Genomic DNA, 24,068 nt, shown 5'->3' on the forward strand with positions numbered 1-24,068 from the left:
GCTCTTCAACAGCGCTGCAATTACAGGGTAACAGGAGCGGTGAGAGCTGAGGGCCTGAACCCTGGGTTCACATCTGAACATACCAGACTGTCAAGGAAGTTTGAATGCAAATTTGTGGCTGCTCAGTGGCTCATTTCCATACTGGCTTGTCTCGTAGTTTTGTTTAAAGACTTCTTTTAATCCACTCTTCAGCATTGCAAAGTATTTGCCCGTGGAACCCCAAGGAGCTACTCCAAGGAAATGGGACTCCAGACACCCGATCAACTCCCTAGTCTGAACTGTATTATAAAATCAGGTCCAAATTAGGTATTTTACTTAGCATGTCTTGTATTTACTTTCAAGGAATGTCTCTTCATTGGGTTTGTGACAGGGACTTTGGACCCTGAACAAAGACATGATACTGTGGAACTGTGGGCATAAACTTGGGGAAAACTTGTTTGGGAACTTTTCTAGAAGCAACAGGGCTTTTTTTTTTTAGGTTGAGACTGGGTCTAAACTTAAAGGATAATAAAAAGGGATGTTCCCAAGTTAGGATAATTGCTGTACTTGATAAAACACTAGAAATAAGAAGTGACTTAGTGCAGACATTAATCAAGTCAGTGAGATACTGGAAGTCCCTCTGGTTTATTTGGTGTTGTCATTCTTGGCTTCTTGTGAAACAAACATTTGCAGACACACTTGGAAACTCAGTCGGTGTTTGCCAGACTGGTATGTGCAATGGTCTGGGGAAGGGATAATCCCCTATCTCCCCTCCCCCTCGATCTTCCCTTCTAGGGTCATTTAACACACACAGGCTTACGATATTAGGGATTCCAACACGGATTTAACCATTAATGCTCTTTGGGAAATTTCATATGATAAGTCATATGAATTTCTTCTCTCTACCACTTAAGGATGAACTGTAAGAAGATCAGTTTAGCCTGGGCCTTCTCTTTAGCCTGCCCTTCTCTCTTGCAGACTTTACAAAGGGCTCTGACAATCACACAGGATCTAAATGCCATTTGTGAGAGGCAGAAGTGGAACAGTGGTCAGCTTTCATCTGCTGACCACAGTCCTTTCACAATCAACGTTTAAACTCTTCCGCACACTGAGAACAAATGAGAAAATTCCCAGCTCAAAGATTTCTGGGTTAAGACCAGATCTTGAGATGAAGCAAGCCAACCAAACTCTGCCAGATCTGGATCTTGCCCATTCTTTTCAAGCTGCCTAATCCTGTTATGAAGCTAAGTTGTAACAGGGAATTTAAATCTTAAATACATGAAATAGTGAAGAGGTTTTTGATTTATTTTTCTGGTTCAAATCTTGGTTGATATCTATCAGTATTATTTATATTGGATGAGATTTACATTAGACTACTTACATCTAACTATGGCTCAAGAGCAAAAGCGAGCAAATAAGAGAAGGAAAATTACAGAGAGAGAAAGATGTCTTTATATCAGGAAAGGGACAAAGAACTATACCTAGACAGACAGAGAGTTTAAACCAATCTTGCTGTAACTGGCCTGACGTTGCCTTCAACAGCACTTTAAGCATTGGCTTGTTGCTGGAAGGTGCCCCTAGAGAAACAAAGCACAGCGATGCCAAAGACTCACTACTGTGTTGCAGAGGATGAAATGTGTCAATTTAAACTCAAGGATAGATTAAAACCACCGGGAAGTGGGTAGGGGAATTGCTTTCAGCTTTAGATTTTATTCTGCAAGCATAATTTAGTGCAGCTGATGTCACATAGTCTTGTAAAAAGCAGTTCAAACAGCGCACGCAAGCCTGAAAACATTTCATGATGATCCTTACAGCGTGCAATTAGTAAAAGATGCTTGTGCTTTGTAACTGTTATCTGCTGTAAGACTGTTTACAGACAGGAGTCTTTTCTCTCCTTAAATTTTCAGATCTAAAAGCAAGTGTGTCCTCAGCCTCATCCAGGCTGGAACAGGGACAGGGCTGAGGAGGGACCTTCAAAGGCTTCTCTGAAACAACCACAATAGGCTCTTTCAGGAACAGGCCTGAGCTAACAGGAAAGCAACAGCCCAAAAGCAGCGGGGAGGGAAGACTTTTTCAAATCCTTTTCTGGTTTCTGGAGCCCTGCACGCTCCGCATGCCTAGCCCCCTTTCACAGCATTACAGATGTGGTAGGCATCAGCACAGAGCTATTTAAGGTACTGATGAAGGTGTCTTTTGAAAAACCACCTTCTTTCCTCACCAGCAGCCCAGGGAGACGCCAGGGCTGGCAGAGTGCAGGCTGAAAATGCCTGCTCAGGAGTCCTTCCTGCTGCTCTAGTATTGTTCTAACCAGCTACTGCCAGCTTTATGCTCCCCAGATATGTTTGATCGTGACCTCAAGGGGACAAAGGAACAACAACAACAACAACAACAAAATCAGAGCAGCAGATTTTCTTGTTAAAGTCCTCCCATTTGTCATGTACAGTAGCACAGAAACTTCTAGATAATTTGGTCATTTGAGTGCACTTTTGGTGTCCACTTGAGCAAGAACATTTTCCAGAACACACTTGAGCAAGAACATTTTTCAGAACACCTTATGGTAAAAAGGGAAGAGAGAGAAGGAAGAAGCCAAGGAGCAGATGCTATTACTCTCGAAACAGGGTAATCCAACACTTGACCAAGGGTCAATGATTTATACCACAAGAATGTTAATGACCACCAACACAGCAGTCCAGCTCTTTGGTGAGGACCTTCCCACACCTTCAAACAACACAGTCATTTTTCCTTGAAAGCTGGGAGTAGCTATGGCTTGGTCATGCACATCTGAATGCACTGGGCTGATCTCCAGAAGTTAGGAGTATTATTACTTTCTCGTTGCTGTCCACAACGCACCCATAAACTCAGCCTCTTTTCTACCTAAGCCCTGAATGGCCAATATAGACAAACTCAGAGGGAATTAAGCCCTGAAACCCGATGGACAGCAGCCCTATCTAACACTTTGGTGTCGAGCAATTGCTTGGACTGCCAGAAACATCCCCATTCCTATGAAGCTGGGACCATGCGCTTATATGTACCAACGTTAATTACAGTGAAATACAATTTCCTCCAGTCAGTAGAAAACTTGACAAAGCCACAGATCCAAACCGAGGCCTTACCTTGATGCCCCCAATCCTATGCTCTCCCTTGAACTCTTTGCCGTTCTTCAGCCAGTAGATGGAGGGAGTTGGGTTGCCACCCGCCGGACATCGGAAGCGAACGGTGTTGGCGGCGGGAACTGCCAGCAGCTTCTTCTCCATCTTATCTGGCCGGGTCCAGAAGGGGACACCTGAGAAAAAGAACAAGCTGAACAGGCCCGTTTCTGCTGCGGAGGATATCAGCTGGTGAGCAGATGCATTTGAAGAGGCTTTGGCATGTGCGGAGTGACAGTTAAATTGCTACCTGCTGCAGTTAAGATAAATGACACAGAAATGCTTTCCAGCTAAATGACTCTTATAGACGTAGACAGGGCGTTTGCATTTTAGGTTTGTGATGAAAAGTTCATGACCAGGTTCTTGTCTTGGTAATGCCGGTGTAAGTCTAGAGTAGCTGCTCTTAAATCAGCAGGGAGAGCTATCCCAGATCAGGGTGAGGGTTTGGCCTCAGTGTGTAAAAAGATACAGATGTACCTTTGGGACAATAGTAGTCAGGAAGCATGAACAGCAGAAAGATGTTGGAACTGTAAAAAAATGCTGATGGGCCAGCAAGGGAGCAGAGAAAAAGTATTAGCTGAGTGCTTTGGAAAATTTTGCTCCTCCGTGAGCACAAACATAGTGCAGCCTCCTTAAGGGAAGGAAAGGAAAAAAAGACAGTGCCAAACTGGTTTATCATGTTTATGTTCTTAAAGTTCAAGTGATTTTAGTTTTAAAGATTCATGTTACCTTTGAACAGGGATAAGTTTTAAAATACCAGTGTTAGCATGAGATACTTTTTATAATCTGCCTTGAGTACAGCAATGTTTCTTGGCATCGTTACAAACATTACATATTAACTCCAAATTAAGGCAGCAGCGGCAGCAAACTTATTATTCTGGAAAGAAAGAAAGAGAAAGTTCTAAAAACAAGCCTCCCAAGCTTTCATTTCTGCTTAAGGAAACACTGCAGAGCTGCACTCAGGCTGCTTGCCCTACCAGCTCCATGCCCTGCACCGAGGCCGAAGAGAGATGGGGGCACACGGTGTGTGCTTAGGAAAATAGCAAAGAGGAGGCCAAGGAGTGTAACCAGTGCATGGGAAGGAAGCACCCACCAACACAGAGTACCCAAACCCACTGGCTGCAGAGCCCTGCGTGCTTCTGGCCAAGACAAACCGAAGGTGCTGGTCCTGAAAGACCTGTCTTGGAAAACATGGCGGCCACCAAAGCTGCTGGGAGAGCATCGCTGCCAGCCTCTCCCGCAGTGGTGAAGATCACAGAATCACAGAATGGTTTGGGTTGGAAGGGACAGTAAAGTGCATCCAGTTCCAACTCTCTGCCATGGGCAGCGACACCTTCCACCAGACCAAGTTGCCTAAAGCCCCATCCAGCCGGGCCTTGAGCAGATCCAGGGATGAGAGGCTCAGAAACACCACTCAGGATCACAGCTCCACCTCAGTGATGCCTCTGTAGCCCCTTCCTCTTCATTACAAGGGTGTACAAGGTTTTCCCTCTCCTTTCAAGCCTCTCGGAGCTGCACCCGAGCTGTTCCCTCTCTCCAGCGTTCACCAGCGCAGTCGGCCCTGACACGTCTGGTTCCTACCTGCTCCAGGTAGGGCAGTGGTGACCCCACCTTGCTTTAAAAACCACAGACCAGACACAAAAGTGCAACACAAACATTGCTCAGACAGAAACACGTCACAGCACTCTGTATTCCCAGGGGTGCGCGAGGATTACGGGTTTTGAAGGCCTTTGATAAGCACAACCAGGCAGGCCTAGCACAACGAAGCAGGCCCAACGGAGAGTTTTACATCGTCTGCCTCCAATTAGGAGTGGCCTCCTCTCTTCCCAGCTGGAAATTCAATATTCAGTTTTAATGACACATCCCAGGCAGGTGGGAACCAAGCGGGCATTCGCCTGTTTGCTTCTGCAGAACCGGGATTTCCCTCATTTCTCGTAACATAAGCCTGGGTTTAGAGAAGAGCCGAGAGGATGCTGGCAAGCACCAACACCCAGCCCTTCCAGCGGATTCCCCCCTGCCCTGCAAGTATTACAAGGACAATTACAGCGAACACAGAGCAAAATATTGCCTTGGATCCACCCGCACGAAGAGGGGATTTTTTTTGACAGCCCTTGGGGAGGGGTCACAGAGGGGGCTGCTTCTGCTCGGATGAATCCCATAGATGTTTGGTGGCAAAGCTCACTGCCGTGCAACCCACCTCCGCAGCTCAAAGGGCTCAAGGGCTCTTCAATTCATGGCATTTCAGCCCCAGAGACTTTGCAGGCAGGCTCATATGGCTCAGCTAAAGCATGCACCATTTTAGCACCTGCTAACGCACTCCACGTGGCCTGGTTTCCCTTTGGCGTCTGGGTGCGTTGCTGCTGCATCTCATGCTTTCACACCTCTGCAGCTGGATGGCTGGACACAAGGTGCCTCAGTAGTGTCACAGCCTTTCCAGGGGGCAAAAATGAACATTAAGGGCTTGCATCTGCCCTCAAAATGCCTTGCACAACATGCTGCGACTCCTGTCAGTCAGCTCCATGTATCAGAGGAATGTGGTGTTCAACCGTGGCATGTACACCTAGGCATCTTTTAAAAAACAAAACTGTTTAAAGATCTTTTCTTGCTGGGCTCACACCAGAGAGGTGTGCAGCTGGCAGAAACGAAAGCAAAAGGAGTCCATGCAACTGTGCTCCTGCAAAATTCCAGGCGCAGCAAAGCTTGCTGTGAACAAACTGCACATCTGGGGTGGGCCTCAAATACTGCATGATAACATGGGCTAAACGGGAGCAGCCATTCACTTTCCAATATCTTAGAAAAACAGCCAAGAACTGCATGTCTCACACACCCGGACTTCCTGAGGACTTCACACACTTTTCCTGGGACTGAGGAGAGGGCTCAGGGAGGGGCCAGGCACTGCCAGAAAAGTCCCCACGTGTCGCTGCAGAGAAGGGCAGCTCTATAACCTGCTGCTTGTTTTCCTGAGAATCTGGGGATATCCTCCATATGGAGCAAAAGCAGGAAGCGCTCCTCCCTCCTGCTGTTAGAAAGGGCTTCTTCCCTGAGTGCATCCCCTCCGTTTGGGTGCTCTCCCGTGCGACTCGGGGCTTGGCACCCTGGGCTAACATGCCAAGCATCCAACAACCAGGGCATCACGCACAGCGAACTGGAACTGGAAAAAAAGTGTCTGTGCATTCAAAATGGTGCCTTTGTTCTCACGCTCAGGAGTGGCAAACAAAAACATCAGCGCTTTTGGTTTACTGTGCCCTCTGAGTCCTTTCATTACCACTTTTTAAAGGGGGTGAAATTTTTTGCTCAAATCTTCTGTTCACACAAAGCTTGCAAAGCACCAGAGAGTTTTGGGAGTGAGGAAGGATGAAAGACAGCAAAAAAAAATAAATTCAGAGCCACTCTCTCTAAATTAATTACCAGCAATGATTCTGCATGTGCAGGTGTGAAAAAAGGGATCCGCAAACATTGTTGCCGGCCCTTTCCCATCATCAAGCACTAAGCCCGACCGTCCGTTTTGTTTGTCAAAGACACCGGCCACCCATCCGCCTGGAATGACCAATTAAAAAACTGAGAGCGATACTTGGAATAATTAATACAGCCGAGCGCTCATTTAGCAATTAGGAGCTGCCACAAAATTCTGCAGCAGACAGAATCAACTCTAATTGTGTAATTTCCCCAGCTGACACCTCCGAGTACACAGCCAGATTTAATTGGAGATTATAGGGGCTCTTTGAAGGTGCTGGGGCTACGCAGCAGGGGCTCCAAACAAACAGATACAGAGGAGTAGGGAGCACTGGGGCAGAAGAGCACTGTGTGAAAAGGGAGTTTGGTTTTTGTTCCGGGGCCAGGAAAAACAGCTGTAGAGAACAGAGGTACTGGAAAGCCTCTTTTTGCAAAGGCGGATCGCAGTTCGTGACAAGGCTGCAACAAATGGGATGATGATTTGAAGTTGCTGAGGTTCCTCTTTCTTCTCTTTGGCCACCCATCTCTAAGGGATGCTGTCTCCATGCTCTCCAAGGGCTTCTGGGCCAAATACTTTGTTTCTGCTAGGTGAAACTTCTTCTCATCCCCCAGCTTTGATATTTCCAGCTTGGATTTCAACGATCTTGGGTGAAATCTCCAAAATTAATGAGATTGGCTTCAAACTCATACCACTACTACTGTTGTCTCTCCAAGTCCCTCTCTGTAAATATGAGGCTTAAAAACTCTTGAACAACACAAGCAAGCCAGAAAATTCACATAGCATCACAAGGGGCCTGGAAAAATTATTACTCAGTGATGTGCAAAACGTGGCAACATGCAGTAAGACAGTCCTGGACACATTATCTCCCTCTGCATAAGAACAACTCTTGGTTGTATTTTGCTTTTGCGTGAGAGGCAAGTTTATTGCTCTCAGTGCTCTAACTCCTGACTGTGGGCATGTCTGATGGCCAGGCAATGGCTCGCACACTTAGGGTACTTTTTGCCACAAGAAATGGAGGACACGGGCGTTTGAGCAGTCCACAGGACATGGCACCAGCTATACCCACGCATCCTGCTCGGGATGGTCGAGCAGCCCCTGTCCCCAGTGAGATGTCCCAGTGGTGGTGCTGCTGGGGTTAACACACAGCTCCCCACACTCAACAGATCTGCCAACGTTAACTTGGGGGGTCTGACATTAAACAAAGCAACATAAAGTACATTCATGTCACCGCACACCATGAGGCTTCATCGCTCTGGCACTTGAAGCTAATCAACTGTTTTTAAAGCAAAAGAGAATCCAACTTTTTATAGCAAGACCTTTAAGCAAAGCCAGTGGTTACCTTCGGGTCTAAAAAAAGAGACAGCCTTGAAGTCAAGAAGACCCAGAATACAGGCTATAAATACATGCGGCAAAACGTGTGTTTTCCCTCTCTGTGAAGAAAAACGTGTCTTTCTGTACCATAAAACAGCCCGTGTTTTGTGATACCTGTTGCTAAGAGATGAAGTTTACTACAAACCACATTAAAAAAAGCACAGAGCGATTAATTGTGCTCATCAGAAGTTGCTCTGTAGCAAGAGCAAACCCTGACCAAAACTGACCCTTCCCATGTCTCCAGCAGGCTTCAACAGGCATCGGGAGCGCTGAGCACCTCTGCAAAGGTGCTCTTCAACATGCGGGATCCAGCCCGTAATTAGAAGCTATCAGAAAACCACTAACTGCTGCCGATGGGTTGCCTGGCACCGTACCTCACAATTACTGTCCACATACTGCACGACACAGCGGCACAAATTTATTACAGTGGGAGACCTGTTTTAAAGAGTCCTCCAACGCTATGGGCAGAAGAAATTTTCCAGTCATGTTGAACTTCTGCCAACGTACATAGCTGATTTGGAGTTCAAATGCAAGACATTTATTTATTAAAAACACATATGCACAGGCAGCTCTCTTTGCAGAAATATAAAGAGCATAATAAAACACAACACTAACGCCTATGAAGCATGTAATGATCCTGATTAATGATATTGCACTTAAAGAAACAAGCACTGGGATTGAAAGAGACTCAGTGTAAAAAGCACTGAGGCTCTGTTCTGGGGCTCCCTTCCCCATGCGAGTTAAAGAAAAAGCCAGGAAAGCCAAAGGGGTTGCTCCTGCTTACGGCAGCAGTAAATTTGGCGCTTGGCTAGCATGAATTTTGTTCTCCGAGCTGCCTCTGCCTCCAGCCAAGATGCTTGTAAGGACCAGAATTAAACCTGCTAAAAATAAAGCAGGCTAAGGTTTGCGATGTGTAACTGCAAGGTGTAACTTCAGCACAGTGAAAAAAGCAATGACAGAGAGGACTTGGATGGATTTTACATGCAAGGAGAATTTATAGTTAGAGTTCGTCAAGTCAAACTCACAGAATCAAGCATCTGAAAAAATCAAATATCAGTAAGATACTGGAGCAGCTCTACCACTCTGGCATCTATTTCTAAATTTCTGCTGCCTGGTCCAAAGAGTTTGCAAAGAGTTTCCCTGTCCGAAGGACACCAATTTCAACGTGACAAAGAGCTGCCGTCAGTCTAGGCATATATCCAGGTGAGCTACTCCACATGGCAGCCACATCTCTTTTAAAGGAAAGATCTCTGTATCTCATAAAAACAAATTACCTGTATCTTCTGACTCATCATCGTCATCTTCATCATCACCTGATGAAGGCGAATCTAGGAAGAGAAGAGGAAAGAAATGAAGCAGAAAAAAGATGGCACATGGGGATACTGCATTGGATGAGGCTGCTGGTGCCAGTCCTCTAGTGAGGGACGACACCTGAGTGATGTGTCTCCCTCCCCTGTACCTCCACCAGCCTGGGATGACCAGCCAGGAGCTTTCCAAACTAGGAGAGGGGGGCATGAATTTGCTAGTGCTCTGCCACTGGAGAGCAGGGCTCCAGTGCCAACTACTGCTCCATGTGCAAAGGGCTCTCTCCTCCTAAATACAAAAGCAATTCCAAAAGGGGAGATTTATTTTTGCAGAACAAGCTCTCCCCGCTTTTTTTTTTTTCCCAGCGTTCACTCTGAAGACTTTTTATTTCACCAAGTCTCAGAACGACAGGTCAGCATTTCTAATTCACTTTCTCTGTACTGTTCTTTTAGCTCAGCATATCCCTGCTATATCTCCCTGTGTTAATTCCTTGCTAAACTACTCAGACCAAGGCTTTTAAAACTTCCCCCTGTAATCAAAGCTCTCTCCAGATAGATATTTTGCTGGCTACTCCTTGACCCAGCTGCCTTCAGTTATATTCCTTCTACAGAGGCACCTCAAGGCTGTAACTGAATACAGGTTAACAGGTGGGAATTTTCCATCAGTATCTCTCTAAAGCTTCCTGTACCCATTCTCTTGATGTGGTCTAACATCTCACCTTCTCCAAGCTGTCCACAATGAAGCCTCCAACCCCCTCCATGCCCCTGAACAACTACTGTAAATGTAAATCCCATGATAAAATAGCAGCTTAGTGCTTGATTTAGTTTTACACAATTTAGTACAATTCAGTGTCTGGAAGATTTAGTGTCTCCGACTTTATATAATCTCCAGGAATTTATTTTTTAAAAGAAAGGCAAAATGCTAACAATGCAGCAGCCTTTATATTCTGAGACAGAGGTAAAAGCACTTGGCACGAAGCACAAGAAAACAGGAAACTATGAGTGTACGACATGTGGCCAGAAAAGCAAAATACCGATTCAGACCAAGACTCCTTCCTATCAAGATGCACTTGAGTTTTCTGCCATTCTCTAACCGGCCCAGCGACAAAAAGCTCGGAGGTAAAAACCAAAAGGGACAGGAAAGGTAATAACAAACATCACTTCTCTGCAGAATCTGGAAGGAACTTCCAAAGATACTCACTGCACATAGCAGCAAGTAACCCAGGAACCAGCTCCCTGCACCAGCCTGCAGTCGCGCATCGTGCTTTGCACCCTCTCTTTGGCATGGACTCAGGGCAGATGTGAAGCACGTATCTAACTGCAGATCCACGGCTAAGGTCCTGCTGGCAGCAGATCCAGGGAAATGCCACGGGGCTTGCTGAAAGTCAAGTGCCTCTTTAGGTGTTTCAGCAGAACCAGCAGGTTTACTCAAGTCCTGGTGAAGGCAGAAACCTTGCCAAATACCCACCAGCATCGACAGATGAACGAGTACATTCTCAGCCCCACACTCTGAGATTCGGTTACCTGTATATTAACACGTGATTGCAGTTTACTTCTGGTTTCAAATGAACCAATCGTGACCAGAGCAGCAGAATCAATTTTTAAACCAATTCAAAATGTTTGCACAAGATCGAGGGAGAGCTTTTGACCTTGCTTGTGTTTCATATGAGAGCTCTGCAGCTTGGGTTTTAAGACTATCCCATGCTCAGAGTTACGCTTCTGTTCAGATTACTAAAAAACCACCTTCAAAAAATGACCAAAAATGTGTCAGCTATTTGTTAATCATTCACTAAACCTGTAATCCTTTCCATAAGACAACACCTACTGGCATCAGCAAAAACGGTTAGATGCTATTCTAAAAGGGCTTTCTTTATGAGCAGGAAGGGCTTAACAGTTTTAGTCACTCGGCTTGAGAAGTTTGGTGTTGGGTACTTTGAAAGTTCTTTTTGCTGATACCAGCCTGCAGCCCGTGCTGCTCATCCCAGGGGTGCTGCTCGGCCACTAAATCCAAAGGGCGTGCATGAAATGGCTGCAGAAGCAGAGCTTCTGCCAACAGGCCTGGAGATCAGTTTGGGCATGCACTCTTCAGTTGTGATTCACATCAAGTGCTTGTGCTTTAAGAGGGCAGTACATTTCTTCTTGTGAACTAGTAAAGCAATCAAGCCCATGTCTGTCATTGGAGGCATTTTAAATAAACCAAAGCCTGTTACTAATCAGACTGGTTTTCAGTTTAGAGTAGCAGCTTCTCCCTTCTCAGGTACCTGATGCTTCCTAATGCTGCCACCAGCTCTGTGCAATAACCACCTTGGTTTGTACCCGCCAACTGAACACCCCCCAGAAGGGTCTGCAGGGACAGAAGTGTGTCCTGCCAGCACGGCCACACAGCGTGCCCACCTGGAAAAGCCCTGAAATGCCAGCTCCAGCATCTCCTTGCTCTACCTTCAGCATCAGCCATCTCACTGGGCACACAAAGTTGCAGCAGAAGAGCTGGTTTGCTGTGAACTCAGAACTCAAGGTCCCAAACTAGAAAATCCTGATAGGATCTGGAAGCAGCTCTCAAAAAGGGACTTAGGTGTCTATCAGCTGCTTTGAGTCATCTTGTCAAGCCAGCCTCCTTTGCTCACTTACGGGTACAGATCAGAGCAATTCCAGTTCATTAGTACGGATTTAACCCAGTTTAACAAAGAGAACAACTCCAGCCCCGTACATCAGATATCCACATAAACACCCAACGAGACATCTGAGCTAATCGCTGGTGTTACCTTTAAGAAGTGGGAACGCAAACCACAGATCTCAGATAACAATCTCCTCTCCGCAGCGGAACACTGAGCAATCAATAACAATTATGAAGAAATATCTGAGCGTATGAGAGGCGCCACTATTGCCACACCGAGCAGGGCTTCAAAGTTTGAAACAAGTGCTGCTGACAACTAAAATGGAGACTCCCACATTACCAGCACTTTGGTGGTAATGACAGTGGGCTAATAGAATCAAAGACTCGTAATGCTGTCAGAAAGCAGGTTCAGGTTACTCGCTTGTTCTTAAGCTGTTATTAGCTATTATTAGAGAAGAGGAAAAACACAGGGGCTTAAACTTTCTAAAAGCAGAGGATTATCAGCCCTTCCACTATTAAAACAATTTCTCACTTTACAAACTTTTGGGGCTGGCAGCTGTTTCATTTGAATGTGTAACCAGCTGCCCTCTTCTGCCTCCCTGCTGCCCCTTGAACTCAAAAGCATTTTAATGTCACTTAAAAAAAGAGAGTAACATTTCTAACAACCTGCAGTTCCTTGGATAGTCCCAATAATCCTACCTAGTTAAAGAAAGCCTTTCAAGGGCCAAATACTTCTTTAACCATTTAATTGATATGACCTTGAAGCATTCACAGCAATCTCCAGTAACGTTCAATGAAAAGCAGATGTTGGTGAAGGCTTGCTGAAACGAGCTTTTATTCTCACGATGGTTCGATTCTCTCACTTACACAAAATCCTATTTCTGGCAAGAGAAAGACCTTTATGGAGTGGATGTGATTTGCTATCACAGACATCTCTGTGTTTGGTTTTCAAATGGAGCCCCTTGCTTTTTGAGGGAACTCAGTTTTTGGAGGCAAGGACCTACTGTGTTGGGAATACTTGAGAAGGTTCCAACAGCACACAGGGGAAGAAAAGTTTTCAAAACCTTAGATCCACAAGGGGTTAATTCTTCTGAAAATTCAGGCCTTTAGTCTGTGTGATTAGGAGGCTTTTTATCAGCTCTCAGTGACAGATATCCTTCTACCAGTGCAGCAATGTGAAATCATGAAGATGATCTTAACGTTGTTTGTTAGCTATCTGGGAACAACATTTTTTTCTGGCACCCTCTGTTGAGTGATCCAAGCTTGGACAGCTTGTAGCTGTTCTGTCCTACTGTCCCCACCATGGAAAATATGGCCAAGCAAATGACAGCATGTGCTGTGCTAATGCATCACTTGCTTGCAATACATGGTTTGCAGTAAGTACCTCTGATGAAGCACATATTCTAGATATGCAGTCTGCAGATAAGCTACTTCTGAAACAAACTGGTCACTTGCGATAACTGGGGTGGAGGGAAGTGACATTTATCAGCTAAAATAGGGATGCAGTGTTCAGGAACCTCCAGCTTTGACATCCAATTTTGCCACTGATTTGCCACATAAGGTAGAAAAAGTCACTGAACTTCCCTGAGCCACAGTTCATTCACTAAAGACTTCAAAGGCACGTGTAGCATTGCATCTATTTGAGTGTTAAGAAGAATCTGAGGTTTAATCTGACCAGCACCGTTTCCAAGTCTCTCTCTATCTTAACATCAAGTTTTACCACTTGGTACAGACGCGCAAGCATTCTTTGATTGTTTTTTTTGTTTTGCTAGACTAATTACTGCCAGGAATTGCTGGGGAGGTAAAGACCTACCAAGTATGGCAAAACACTGCAAAGCACCAGCCGCGCTGAACATGTGAAGGGGCAAAAATACAAAAAAAAAAAAAGTGAAACAGCCGTATTTCTGCACGTACCTGTAACTCTGACTGTAAAGTTTCCCAGGACCTCATTGGAATGCCTTGGCTTGCAACTGTAGAGCCCCGAGTCATCATAAGACACATTGATTATCTTCAACAGTTTTTGTCCAATATGAGTTCTGTTGGTAGGTGCAATCCCAATACCATCTTTAAACCAGAAAACTGACACAGAAGAGCCTTGGGTGTTGCAGGAAAGTTCAATGGTATCTCCACTTCCAAACACCAACTCTTCCAGAAAGGCGGTCTCACTCCTCAAGTATTCTGCAAAGGGAAGAAGACATGGAAATGAGTAAAAGCGGGTATCAGAAAACAAAAAGAGCATGTCAAAACAAAATTTATCTTCTATTTGCCCTACAGATGCTTCTATGTACCCAGAGCTCCTTCTTGACAGAGTTGAAACTTGTGCACCCCTCCCAAGCAGGCAGTAATGCAGAAACACAGCTCTGCACAACACAGTCAGGTCTCTGGCTGATCTGTAGATCAATGCTGTAGGGACCAGAACATGAACACTCCACCAGGTGCACCACAAAATACAGCACAGATCTCTTTGCAGGGTCATTGCAACATACAACGTTGCATGTGGGTAGTGATCTGGCAGAAATAAGTGTGTGAGAAGAATAGTTTGGTCTCTGGATCTTGACTTCTCTACTCCTATGAGACTATCCACAAATGCTGTAGGACTCAGCAAGGAGCAGGAATAGGGATTAACCCAATTTCTCAAGTGACTCTGGGTGGCCCGAAAGCAGCCTCTGAGGGCTGAAGGAAACGAGGGAGAAGGGTGGACAGCAGACAAGCTGGAATAGCTAAAATAATGTTCCCACCCACTAGCTCTCTGCTCTGTGCAATGAAGGTGTGCAGAACCAAAGACTGAACATGAAAGGTGAAATCCTTCAGATCAGCCTACCTACCAGCTGCAGCAGCCTGTTACACTAGGGTTGACAGGGAATCCTGCTGTGGGCTGGGGAGTTTTGTAGAGTAACGACAAAAGGAAAGGTTCAGACTCAGAAGTCTTCCTAAGAAGGAACACGAGACATGCTGAAAGTGTGATTCCTCTGTTTCATGGTCCTCTGACTCACTTTGCAGTGACATATAAACTCACTTTAGACATGTAATAATTTCTTCCTCTTTTACACCAGTTAGAAAAAGAAGACATCTCTCTCCAGCTGCCCTCAACCCCCCTATATGAACAGCATGAGCACTGGTTTCCTGCTTTGTCTATGCTAACCAACATTTTCACTTTGCAATGCTCCATCTGTTTCTTTCTGGCTTCTACCAGCTCTGAGATGTTGTGCTCCACCACACACAAGTCTTCTTGGTTTTGTACACTGTGTATTGCACAGGATCCTAATCCACAGAGAAGACTCTCTGGTGCTAAAATTACCCAATTAACAAGTAAGAAGTAATGCAAAACAGACCAGTCTGAACCTATTCCCATGATCCAAATTCAGGCAGCCCACAGGTGGTCCAACTTTACCTCTGATAGTAATCAGATATGGATAGAAATCCTAATTTTGCAGCTCAAGCACATGCATAATTAGAGTTTAACTGTCAAACCAACATTTCAGCAGCTCAGAACACCTGATTATGGGGCACTGTCTTCAAGTTGCTCCTTGCTATTAAGTGGAAGAAGTGGAACAGGTTATAAAAGAAAAATGTGTTACTTTTCTCCTCTTGTCATGCAGGTTTTCGTACTTGTGGAACTTTAAAAATACAAAAATGCTTCAGTTGATAGTCTTACATGGTAAGATCGATGAATTCTAGGGAGCTGCAAATGTGGTATTTCATGGGAGGTATCATCCCGCAGTAGGCAAAGCCCACACACATTGGGGTCACAAGGCACCTTTCCCTAATACCCTGGCAGCAATTCCAACTCAAATATTTTTGGTTTTGGCCAGAATGCTGTGGTCTTCATACAGTTAAGGGTTTCTTTTTAATACATATTATTTTTAATGAAAAGATTTTCCCTTGGAAATATACACTGTTAGTAAAAAGAGAAAGACGAAGGAGCACCAGCATCTCCATCACCCCTGCTATGATGCTGAGGGTTTGCCCGCAGTCTCTTCCCAGCTGGGAGATCCTTGGAGAAATATGGTTGAGAAAAAGAAACGTGCAGCACCAGGTAAACAGGAATTTTCTGTTTTAAATGTTAGTTTCAGGGTTTTGCCTCCCTTCTTTGGGCTTTTTCAATGGTACCAACTTTGGCTTCCGATAAAAAAGCCCCGTATACAGCTTTGCACTTGCATGGCTGGCTACTGATCTTTATTTGTTGACTCGGATGGAAGCTGTTCCTAATTTAATCTACTGGAAAACAAACCCCACACAGCTGCACCATTCCTCCATACAAAACACACAGTTTTACCTGAGCTGTTTGCCCAATGATCAAGACTTGTATATTTTGGCTTTTGTATCGTAAACCTATCAAACAAGAACAAGCCCAAACCAAACTGTACTGTTTAGCCATTTAAAAGGAAGTCATTCTTTTCTTAAAACCATAATGAACCCATGTTAATGACAAAGTGACAAGGTAGCTTCCTGTGGAAAGGAGCCTCACCTCTTGTCCCTGACACCTTCATTTTGACATCTCTGCCCTCAATCTCCCCAGGTGTTCTCCAGCAGATATCTGATGCCCGTTAAATACACACTTCAGTCTTACTGACTTTATTCCCATCAACTGTATGTAATATCTGGAAATTTGAAGGAGTGGCAACTTAAAAGGAGAACGTTACTGATGGTTTTAATCTCAATTCTTTAAACAGCTTTTGAAGTTTCAATTTATATACCCATGGCTAAACAATAAACAGGACCTAAACTGAGGACCTCTACAAAGTACTCCAACGTGCGCTGAAGTGCCTGAGCCCTTTGCCTAACTGGGACCTTGGACAATGATGTTTTACTGTTATTATTCCTCAACTGGCCATCAGGCTGGCGGGCAGAAGTCTACATCTCCAACCCCATCTTGGTACAGGGTTTAACGCAGAGAGGCTGAGTCCTCCTGGGGACCTGGGGAGGGTTTGGCCTCCTTCTTCACCCTGGATCTCCCACTGCTAGCTGATAAAGAAGCCAGCAGGGGGAACAGGCACCGAGCTCTCCCGACACAGTTGCTTCTTGCATCTGGACACGCACCTGACGTAGGCACTCACAAAACGTCCTGCTGCAAAGTGGCGCTGCTGGGAAGAAGCTTTCAGACTTCAGATGGGCTTACGACACCCATCACCCGAGTATCAGTCCTGCGTCCTATGAAAACCATCCTCACTGCTGGCAAACAGTTATCCCCTTTGAACCTAAAGCGTTTCTACTGCAAGTCAGGTTATGAAGGTTCCCCCAAGCCGCCCTCCCAAAGCAAACTCCTATTGGGATTAAACCAACCTTAAGAGCATCTTTTCAAACCCCGCAGCAGAGAGCTGTAAGCATGGGCTTCCACAGGTAGGAAGGACTGGGGATCAGCTGCTGTGAGGGCTAAGGGAGGCCGCTCTGCCTCTTGCTAGCAGTGCTGGGATTAATGAGTTTGCAGCTTTAATGGGTTCGTAGTGAGGAGGAGGCAATTCAGGCTGTGGGCTCCCAAGGTATGATTCAAATTCAACCACTTATTAGTTTAGCCGAAGCAGTAACGAGTCGAGAGTTACCAAGAGACACTTCCGAGGAAGATCTGCACTTGCAGCGTTACTGCTGTTGCCTGTAGCACGCAGGCTGCAGAGGAAGAGGCAATTTTTGGACCTTTCACTGGAGCAAAAAGGCAGTGACTCGCTGGGAAGCACCTTCCACAACGAGAAGCAGCTGGCCCAGCTACACTAAAATGCTTTTGTGTGGATTCACTTATAAGGATAAGATACTTCATCTCTGTAGCTGCTTGGCTCATCCCAGCGATAATTCACTTTCTGTGTGGTTCAGAGCTCCGCGTACTTAAGCGTGTCAGTATTTCCATCAGATGCCTGCTCCTCTTAGACATCAATACTTGTTTCGGGCTGAGCCTGGAAGTGTTTTATTTTGGTTTGAACGCAGGCACCTCTCAAGAGCTGCAGGAGGATATACTGGGATTTACTTCTCAAGAGATCAAAGGATGAGGAGGCGGAGGGGGGATACTCCTGGGCTGCCTACGGCTCCCCAAAAACTTGAAGCCAACCTGCACCCTGGCTCGTGCCCCCCCTGGTATTGGGGACTATTTCCAGGTGCTGTGACAAAGCACCACAGCTTCTCCGGGCAGTGAAGGACAACGGTACCTGCGGGATGCTCAGTGGGGTGGGGGAGCCCCGGGATCTTGGACAGACTCGAAGCTCACCACCTTCAGTACCATGACCAGATATTCCTCACCCCGATCCAGAGCTCTGAAAACCCCAGGGAGGTTTTTCTGTGATCGTTTCACAGCTCAGCGGTGACATCAACCAAGCGGCTCTGGCGGCTCATGTGTAAGTGCAGAGCATTTTCCTCTGTTCAAGCTGTATTTGCTATGTTAACAAGCAGAAAGATAGCAGCACTCCACTCGTTTCCCTCTGTAAGTTAATTCAAAACTGTTTTCTCGTTCTATGTATTTTATTGTGCTAAATCCACCGTGACAGGATATATTATAGGATCACGGGGTAACAACCACACCGAGCTTTCTCCTGCAGAGGCTGGTGTCCTGTTCCCAGGGAAAACTGATTGCAGCCACCGAGCCTGTGGCTCACTGCTGTAGGGACATGGAAACTTCTCCAGGCCCTGTACTGCTGGGATGAACGAGACAGGTTATCCCCAGGCTCAGATCAGTGCTGTCTCCTCCTTGTGGGGTCAGTCCTGGTCACTACATAACTCTCCCGTGCTGTTACTGGGGGCCATGGTACTATTATATCCCCCCAACAGTCTGATGGAAAAATGCAGAGGAATAAAAGCACTTTCTGCTTTCAACTGTCCCACAGTAAAATCTGAGCAAAGAATCCTTTATTTTTTCTTTTTCCCAAAACCTACACCATGTTTTTCCCTTTCCCTCCATGCGGGCTGGCCAGTCTGCACCACGGCAAGAAGCCAGCTGTGTTGAGCCCAGTTTCCTCCAGCTGCAGCCCAGTAAGTCCTAGTATGAAGCTTCATCAGCCTGATCCCTCTGAAGAGGGCTACAGCTTGCTAGCTACACTGTGTCCCCCAATATATGTATGTCCTCCCCTTAGGGGCTTCTGTCCCGGGAAGAGCAAGCCCCATGGATGACAACGGGAATAAACCTCTCTTTTCTGGCTGCGCATTGTTCATTTGGGATGTGCCATCATTTATAAGAGCAGCCAGGAGGGCTGGCAAGCAGTGACAAGCAGCCAGTGTGCCAACCCCCGTGCCAGCATCCTGCAATGTTCCCAAACCAGGATGTGCCGCCCCCTCCCCAGAAAGGCAGACAGGCCCCAGGGAATATTGAAACTCACGCAAAAAGCCCCAAACGTGGCACCAAGCAGCCCCACAAGACCCATCCTCCCGGCAAGGCCATGGGGGGCAGCAAGGAGCAGGGGCACGATAAGATGGTGGGGCTGCCTGCTCACACCATCCCTGCTTTGTTAGGGCAGAAAAGATTGGTGGAGTGGCAGGAAAGTGAGCCCATCTCTGGTCATCCTTACAGCACCGCATTATATATCTATTACATATATATATTATTATTTTTTGGCAGCATTTTATGCAAGGTGAAGCTTCCCCTTTTTCTGCAGCATGTGTGACGGCGTCAGTGGAGCATCCCTGCCCTGCCACAGCCCCACCAGCCTGCGCAGAAGGGGCACCAGCGAGCACATCCCCAAGGGATGCTCGGCCAAAACAACATCATTTCCAGCAGTGAGGCACAGCCGGGTTATCTCCCCCGCTCAACGTGGCTCCTGAGGGCTCACACCTCAGCAAAACCCCAAAGCCTGTTCACTTCTGTAAGTGAAACGACTTGGTCACTTCTGTAGAAGCCTAACCTGTGATTTAGAAATTTGCCTTTAGGAAACAACGTCTGAAAACAGTTTGCTTCAGCCATTTGAAGGGGTTGCTTTATCTTTCACCTGCTGTCTTTGCTCCGGGGTGTGAGGGGGGTTCTTCTGGAAAAGCCTAAAATAGCTTTCCTAATAATAAAGAAAGGTAAACTGTTTATACAGTATTACCACTGCAGTGCCTGTGCAACTGCTACCAGACAGCCTTAACAAGTGTGCTATGCTCTATTACCACCAAGGGATTTTTTTTTTTATTTTTACTTTTTCTTAGATTTGTGTATTAGGAGGAAAGCAAACTTTCTTTCTAGAGAATCTCCAGAATGATAACCAGGTTTAATTCTCAAGTCATATGCATTTTTTTCATAAACAAGAGATTATGGGAAAAAAACCCTCTAGTGTTTAGCTTGGCTATCCCCAACAGCGACTTTGGAAGGGCTTCTCAAATGGAAAAGCAGATGTTGCAAATCTGCCTTATCTACTGAGCAACTGTTGACTCTGTTGTGCAAATCCTAATTTACATCTGCATGAAAGGTTTCAGAGATTAAATGGCATTCAAGAAGGAATATTAGCTTTTCTCCCTCCCTCCAGCCCTCCTTTGAATGGATTTACTACTGGCAATTAGCTTTCTGTTCCACCGGCCAAGTAGAAAACAGGATTCATCAGGACTCTACAGTATCCTCCTTTTAATGGACTGTTTTCTCAAATCACCCAATTCAGATGCTCAGAGTTAGAAGAAGAAATAAATTGTCACAAAGCTAAAATAGTTACAAAAACACTTTGGCTGGGAGGATTTCCCTGTGGCACTTGGAAAGCCCTAAGGAGTAAAAAAAAAAAAGGAGAACAAATCAAAGGGGTCTCCTGGCTACACCCAGGAAAAATGGGAATGCAAAACCCCAGGAACACAAAGCTTTGGTTGCTGCTGAGAGCAGAGTGCCTGTCCCAAAGACAGCCTTCAGCTGGGAGTTTGCTGGCTTAAAGGAACAGACACTGATGGGTATTTTCCTTAAAGTTTGGCCAGATTTTCATTTGTTCCTCTAATGAAAAAAAAATAAGAAGAACAAGAAGCAACTACCACCCATATCTGTCTCACAGTTTTGCACTTTTTTTTTTTTTTCTAGAGTAAAGAAAAAAAACGAATGAAATGTCCTCCACTTCAACATCAGTGGTTCCTGAACACAGGGAGTGGGGATGCTCATGTCCCCAGGCCGTGCTGTTCCATGCATCCCATGGGAGCTCCTGGCTTGTGCTGAAGCACCTCAAGGATGCCCACACAGATGGTTCCTGTTCTGGAATAGTCCCTCCTGTTCTCCTGGGTACCAAAGGCTTCATGTTGGTCCTGCTTTACTCCAAAGAAGGCCAGTAACTGAGCCCACACTCAGTTATACCCAGCCCACCTCACCCCATCGTGGTGGCCAAACACGGTCAACCTGGACCGCTTCCTACACAAGGCAGAGTGATGGGACACCCGTTGGGCTGATCCTAGGGGAAGCACAACCATGGGCTGTCTGTTTGGTGTATGCTTCCCGTTGCCTCAAGAGTGGTGGCCAACTCAGCCCCAGCTTTCAGATCCGTAGAGTGACAAGCTGGTATGGGAGAAGTGAGGTCAAAATCACTGGCTGCACAGGATAGCAGTGGTGTCCTGGCTTGGTCTCAATAGGCTGATCCTGTCACAAAATGGTTGAGGTTTTACATTTCTGCTCCTCATGCCCAAGGAAATTTAAAAAGAATCATCGCTGTAGTGAGTAAATGACCACCAACAACTGGCTGAAGCCAGTGGAGGCAGTTATGGAAACTGAGGCCTAGACTGGAGCTTCCCAGCTTCCCAAAGGCCTGAGTAAAGCTCGTCCCCAGCCTCCACTCAAGCAGGACTGGGTCCCAGAACCACACCAAAGTACACACAACCGACCACAGAGTGGAGGTCCTGAGCAAACCCAAGCTCTTCAGGCATCAGCACACCACGCTGGCCTTCCCAGACCAGGCCGCTCAGCTGGGTCCTCCTCTACGCTCTCATTTCCTTCCTAAAATCCTTCAAAAATTCATCACATTGAAAGTTCTTGACCTCAGGATGGGCTTTCAGCTATCTGGTGAATGCTAGCAGAACATTCAGCACCTTTTCAGTGCCTTTGCATACTTTTTTTTAAACAATACGTAGTCACCAGGCCCAACAGTTGAGGTTCACCTCAGAGGAAGTTTCTACGGGATGCAGACCTGGAACAGTGGGAATACAATTCCCAGGCTGGTCCAGGCGGGTGCTTGTGATGCTTTCCTGAAGCGGGTTTTGAGATCACATGGCGCTAGAAAAAATTTGCCATAAGGCCCTAACCTTTCCCCTTTGGTTCACAGCTATGCAGCCACCAAATCCCAGCGCCTCTGCGTTTCCCTTGCACTTCTCATGTGCGCTCCTCTAATCTTCATTTAATGCAGGCAGCTGGCTGTAAATACCCCAGAACAATGACTTTAATCCTAAGTATCCTGAAGCCCCCCTTCCTCCCTGCGCCAAAACTGAAGAAAAATAAAAAGAACAGCCTCATGACAGCAAGATGGAGAAATCCAAGCTAGCCACTGGGCCAAAAGAGCAGAAAGGCACAATGAGCTAAATTTTGCCTGGCCCGCTAATTAAAAACGGAAGCGACCATACTCTGGAGCCAGCGATGGGAGGTGGGGGGAGTTTTCATGCTATTCAAAACCCGGCTTCCAACTGGGACCATATTCACTCCACATTAATTGTCATTCCAACTACGAGTGTCCTAGTTTCAAAATGAAAACTACTCTCCAGCGTAGCTAGTGAAAACCAACACCAGTTTCAAGGCATTAAACAAAATTTATTGATTGCATTTTCCCACCCACTAAAACTTTAATAAGCATTAAACCTCAAACTCCTGGCCCTGTTTCCTCCCTCTACCCTCTCTCTCCATAAAAAGGGTCAGGCCCCTCTATATGGAGATTAGGGCTTAATGTTTGGTATTTGTTTATGAGCCTATCAATTGCCTCTATTTCAGGGGGGAAAAAAGCACATCTGAAAAAAAAAAAACCTCTGGTACACACAGATTAAGAGAGGGCAAAGGTTTAGGGTAGTTTCTTTTTTTTTTTTCCAACTGATTGTGGGTTTTAGATATATTACTGATCACGTTTACATGAATGAAAATAAGTAAATATTCCCCTCTTTGCAAGCTTCCCTTGAGTTACATAAAATGGCATTTTTCAAAGATCCCTATTTCTCAGTAATAAGACACAGAACTTCAAGGCTTCTCTGCTAGCTGTTTTCAGCTGTGTAAAAGGGAAAAAAAAATAATTTGGGGGCCACTCTGTCTGCATACTTAGCAAAGAAAACAAAGGCCAAACATTTGAAATGCAAAGGTCAGTGATTAAGCCCAGAAATCCATATCTAGGCACCAAAATGAATAGCCAGATTTTAAGAGTGCTTAAGTGCTTTAAATGCGGAGCCTGACCTGGCTCAGCATCTTTCAAAACCAAGCCTGTTATTTCAATGCCTCAAGCGAGATGGAGGTGCCAGGTACCCAAATTGCAGAAGTCTAATCTCCTTTTCGTGAAGGCTGAGCCGTTGTAATCTAAAGTCGCAAACGACAAACCAATATTTTATTATTTAGAAAGCACATCTCACTAAAGCTGCAACACTTTGCCCCTCTGCTAAACTCAACACTTACCCTTCAGCGTTACGAGAAAGAGTTTTGAGAGATGGTAAAAGAAAAAGGGTTGTCGAAAATTCTTTTATTTCTCGTCTTTAAAGAAGGCTGCTGAAGGGATTAGACAGCTTGGAGTTCACTGCTCTGTTAAATCAACCTTACAGTATTTTTTCAGCTTGTTTGACTTGCTGTTTCTGTATACATTTTGTGTTTTCACCTTTCTGCATTCAAATCCCATGCTAGCGTTTGTTCTGGGCTTCTCACAGGAAACTTGGTCAGCTCTTTATTTGTATTAAGTCTACGGAGTTATAGAAAACAGACTTGGAAAACAATCCCTAAATTAGCAGGACTTACCGGCATACATGCCTAGGCGCACACACACAGAGTGCCGCATACCATCCTACCCGAACGCGGCGTTTTATCATTTCCAGCAGCAACAGCAGGGCATCGGGTTCAGCAGCACGGACCTTTTAATGGTCTCGTGCAACCGTATCTATTACAGCGGGTTTCTGACTGCACGTAATAAATTAAGAGAGAGTTCAAGGAAGTCATGCGTGTCTCAGTTCCCACTCCCTACAAACTGCTTTAATGCTCCCAAATAATCATCCTCTAGGAACTGAACCACGGTAGGCTCCAGAAATGCCAGCAGCAGGTTAGACAGCTCCACGCGCAGCTATTTTAATGCATCCATAAGGAAAGGCACTCTCTGCGGAGCCTCCTGCAGCAG

At 45.7% G+C, this 24,068-nt stretch overlaps 1 protein-coding gene across 4 annotated transcripts in view; it reads right to left on the minus strand.

The window, feature by feature from the left end:
• FGFR3 (fibroblast growth factor receptor 3) overlaps positions 1-24,068 on the minus strand; it is a 54,554-nt gene that overhangs the window by 20,189 nt on the left and 10,297 nt on the right. For all 4 annotated transcript variants that reach the window (XM_083835196.1, XM_083835197.1, XM_083835195.1 and 1 more), the window contains exons 3-5: positions 13,783-14,046; positions 9,225-9,278; positions 3,093-3,262 (exon numbers count right to left, since the gene is read on the minus strand). In XM_083835196.1, the coding sequence (XP_083691322.1) occupies positions 3,093-3,262; positions 9,225-9,278; positions 13,783-14,046 (488 nt within the window). The remainder of the gene's footprint in view (positions 1-3,092; positions 3,263-9,224; positions 9,279-13,782; positions 14,047-24,068) is intronic.

Source organism: Anser anser (genome assembly GCF_964211835.1).
Source record: "Anser anser genome assembly, chromosome: 4".
NCBI classification, from domain to species: domain Eukaryota; kingdom Metazoa; phylum Chordata; class Aves; order Anseriformes; family Anatidae; genus Anser; species Anser anser.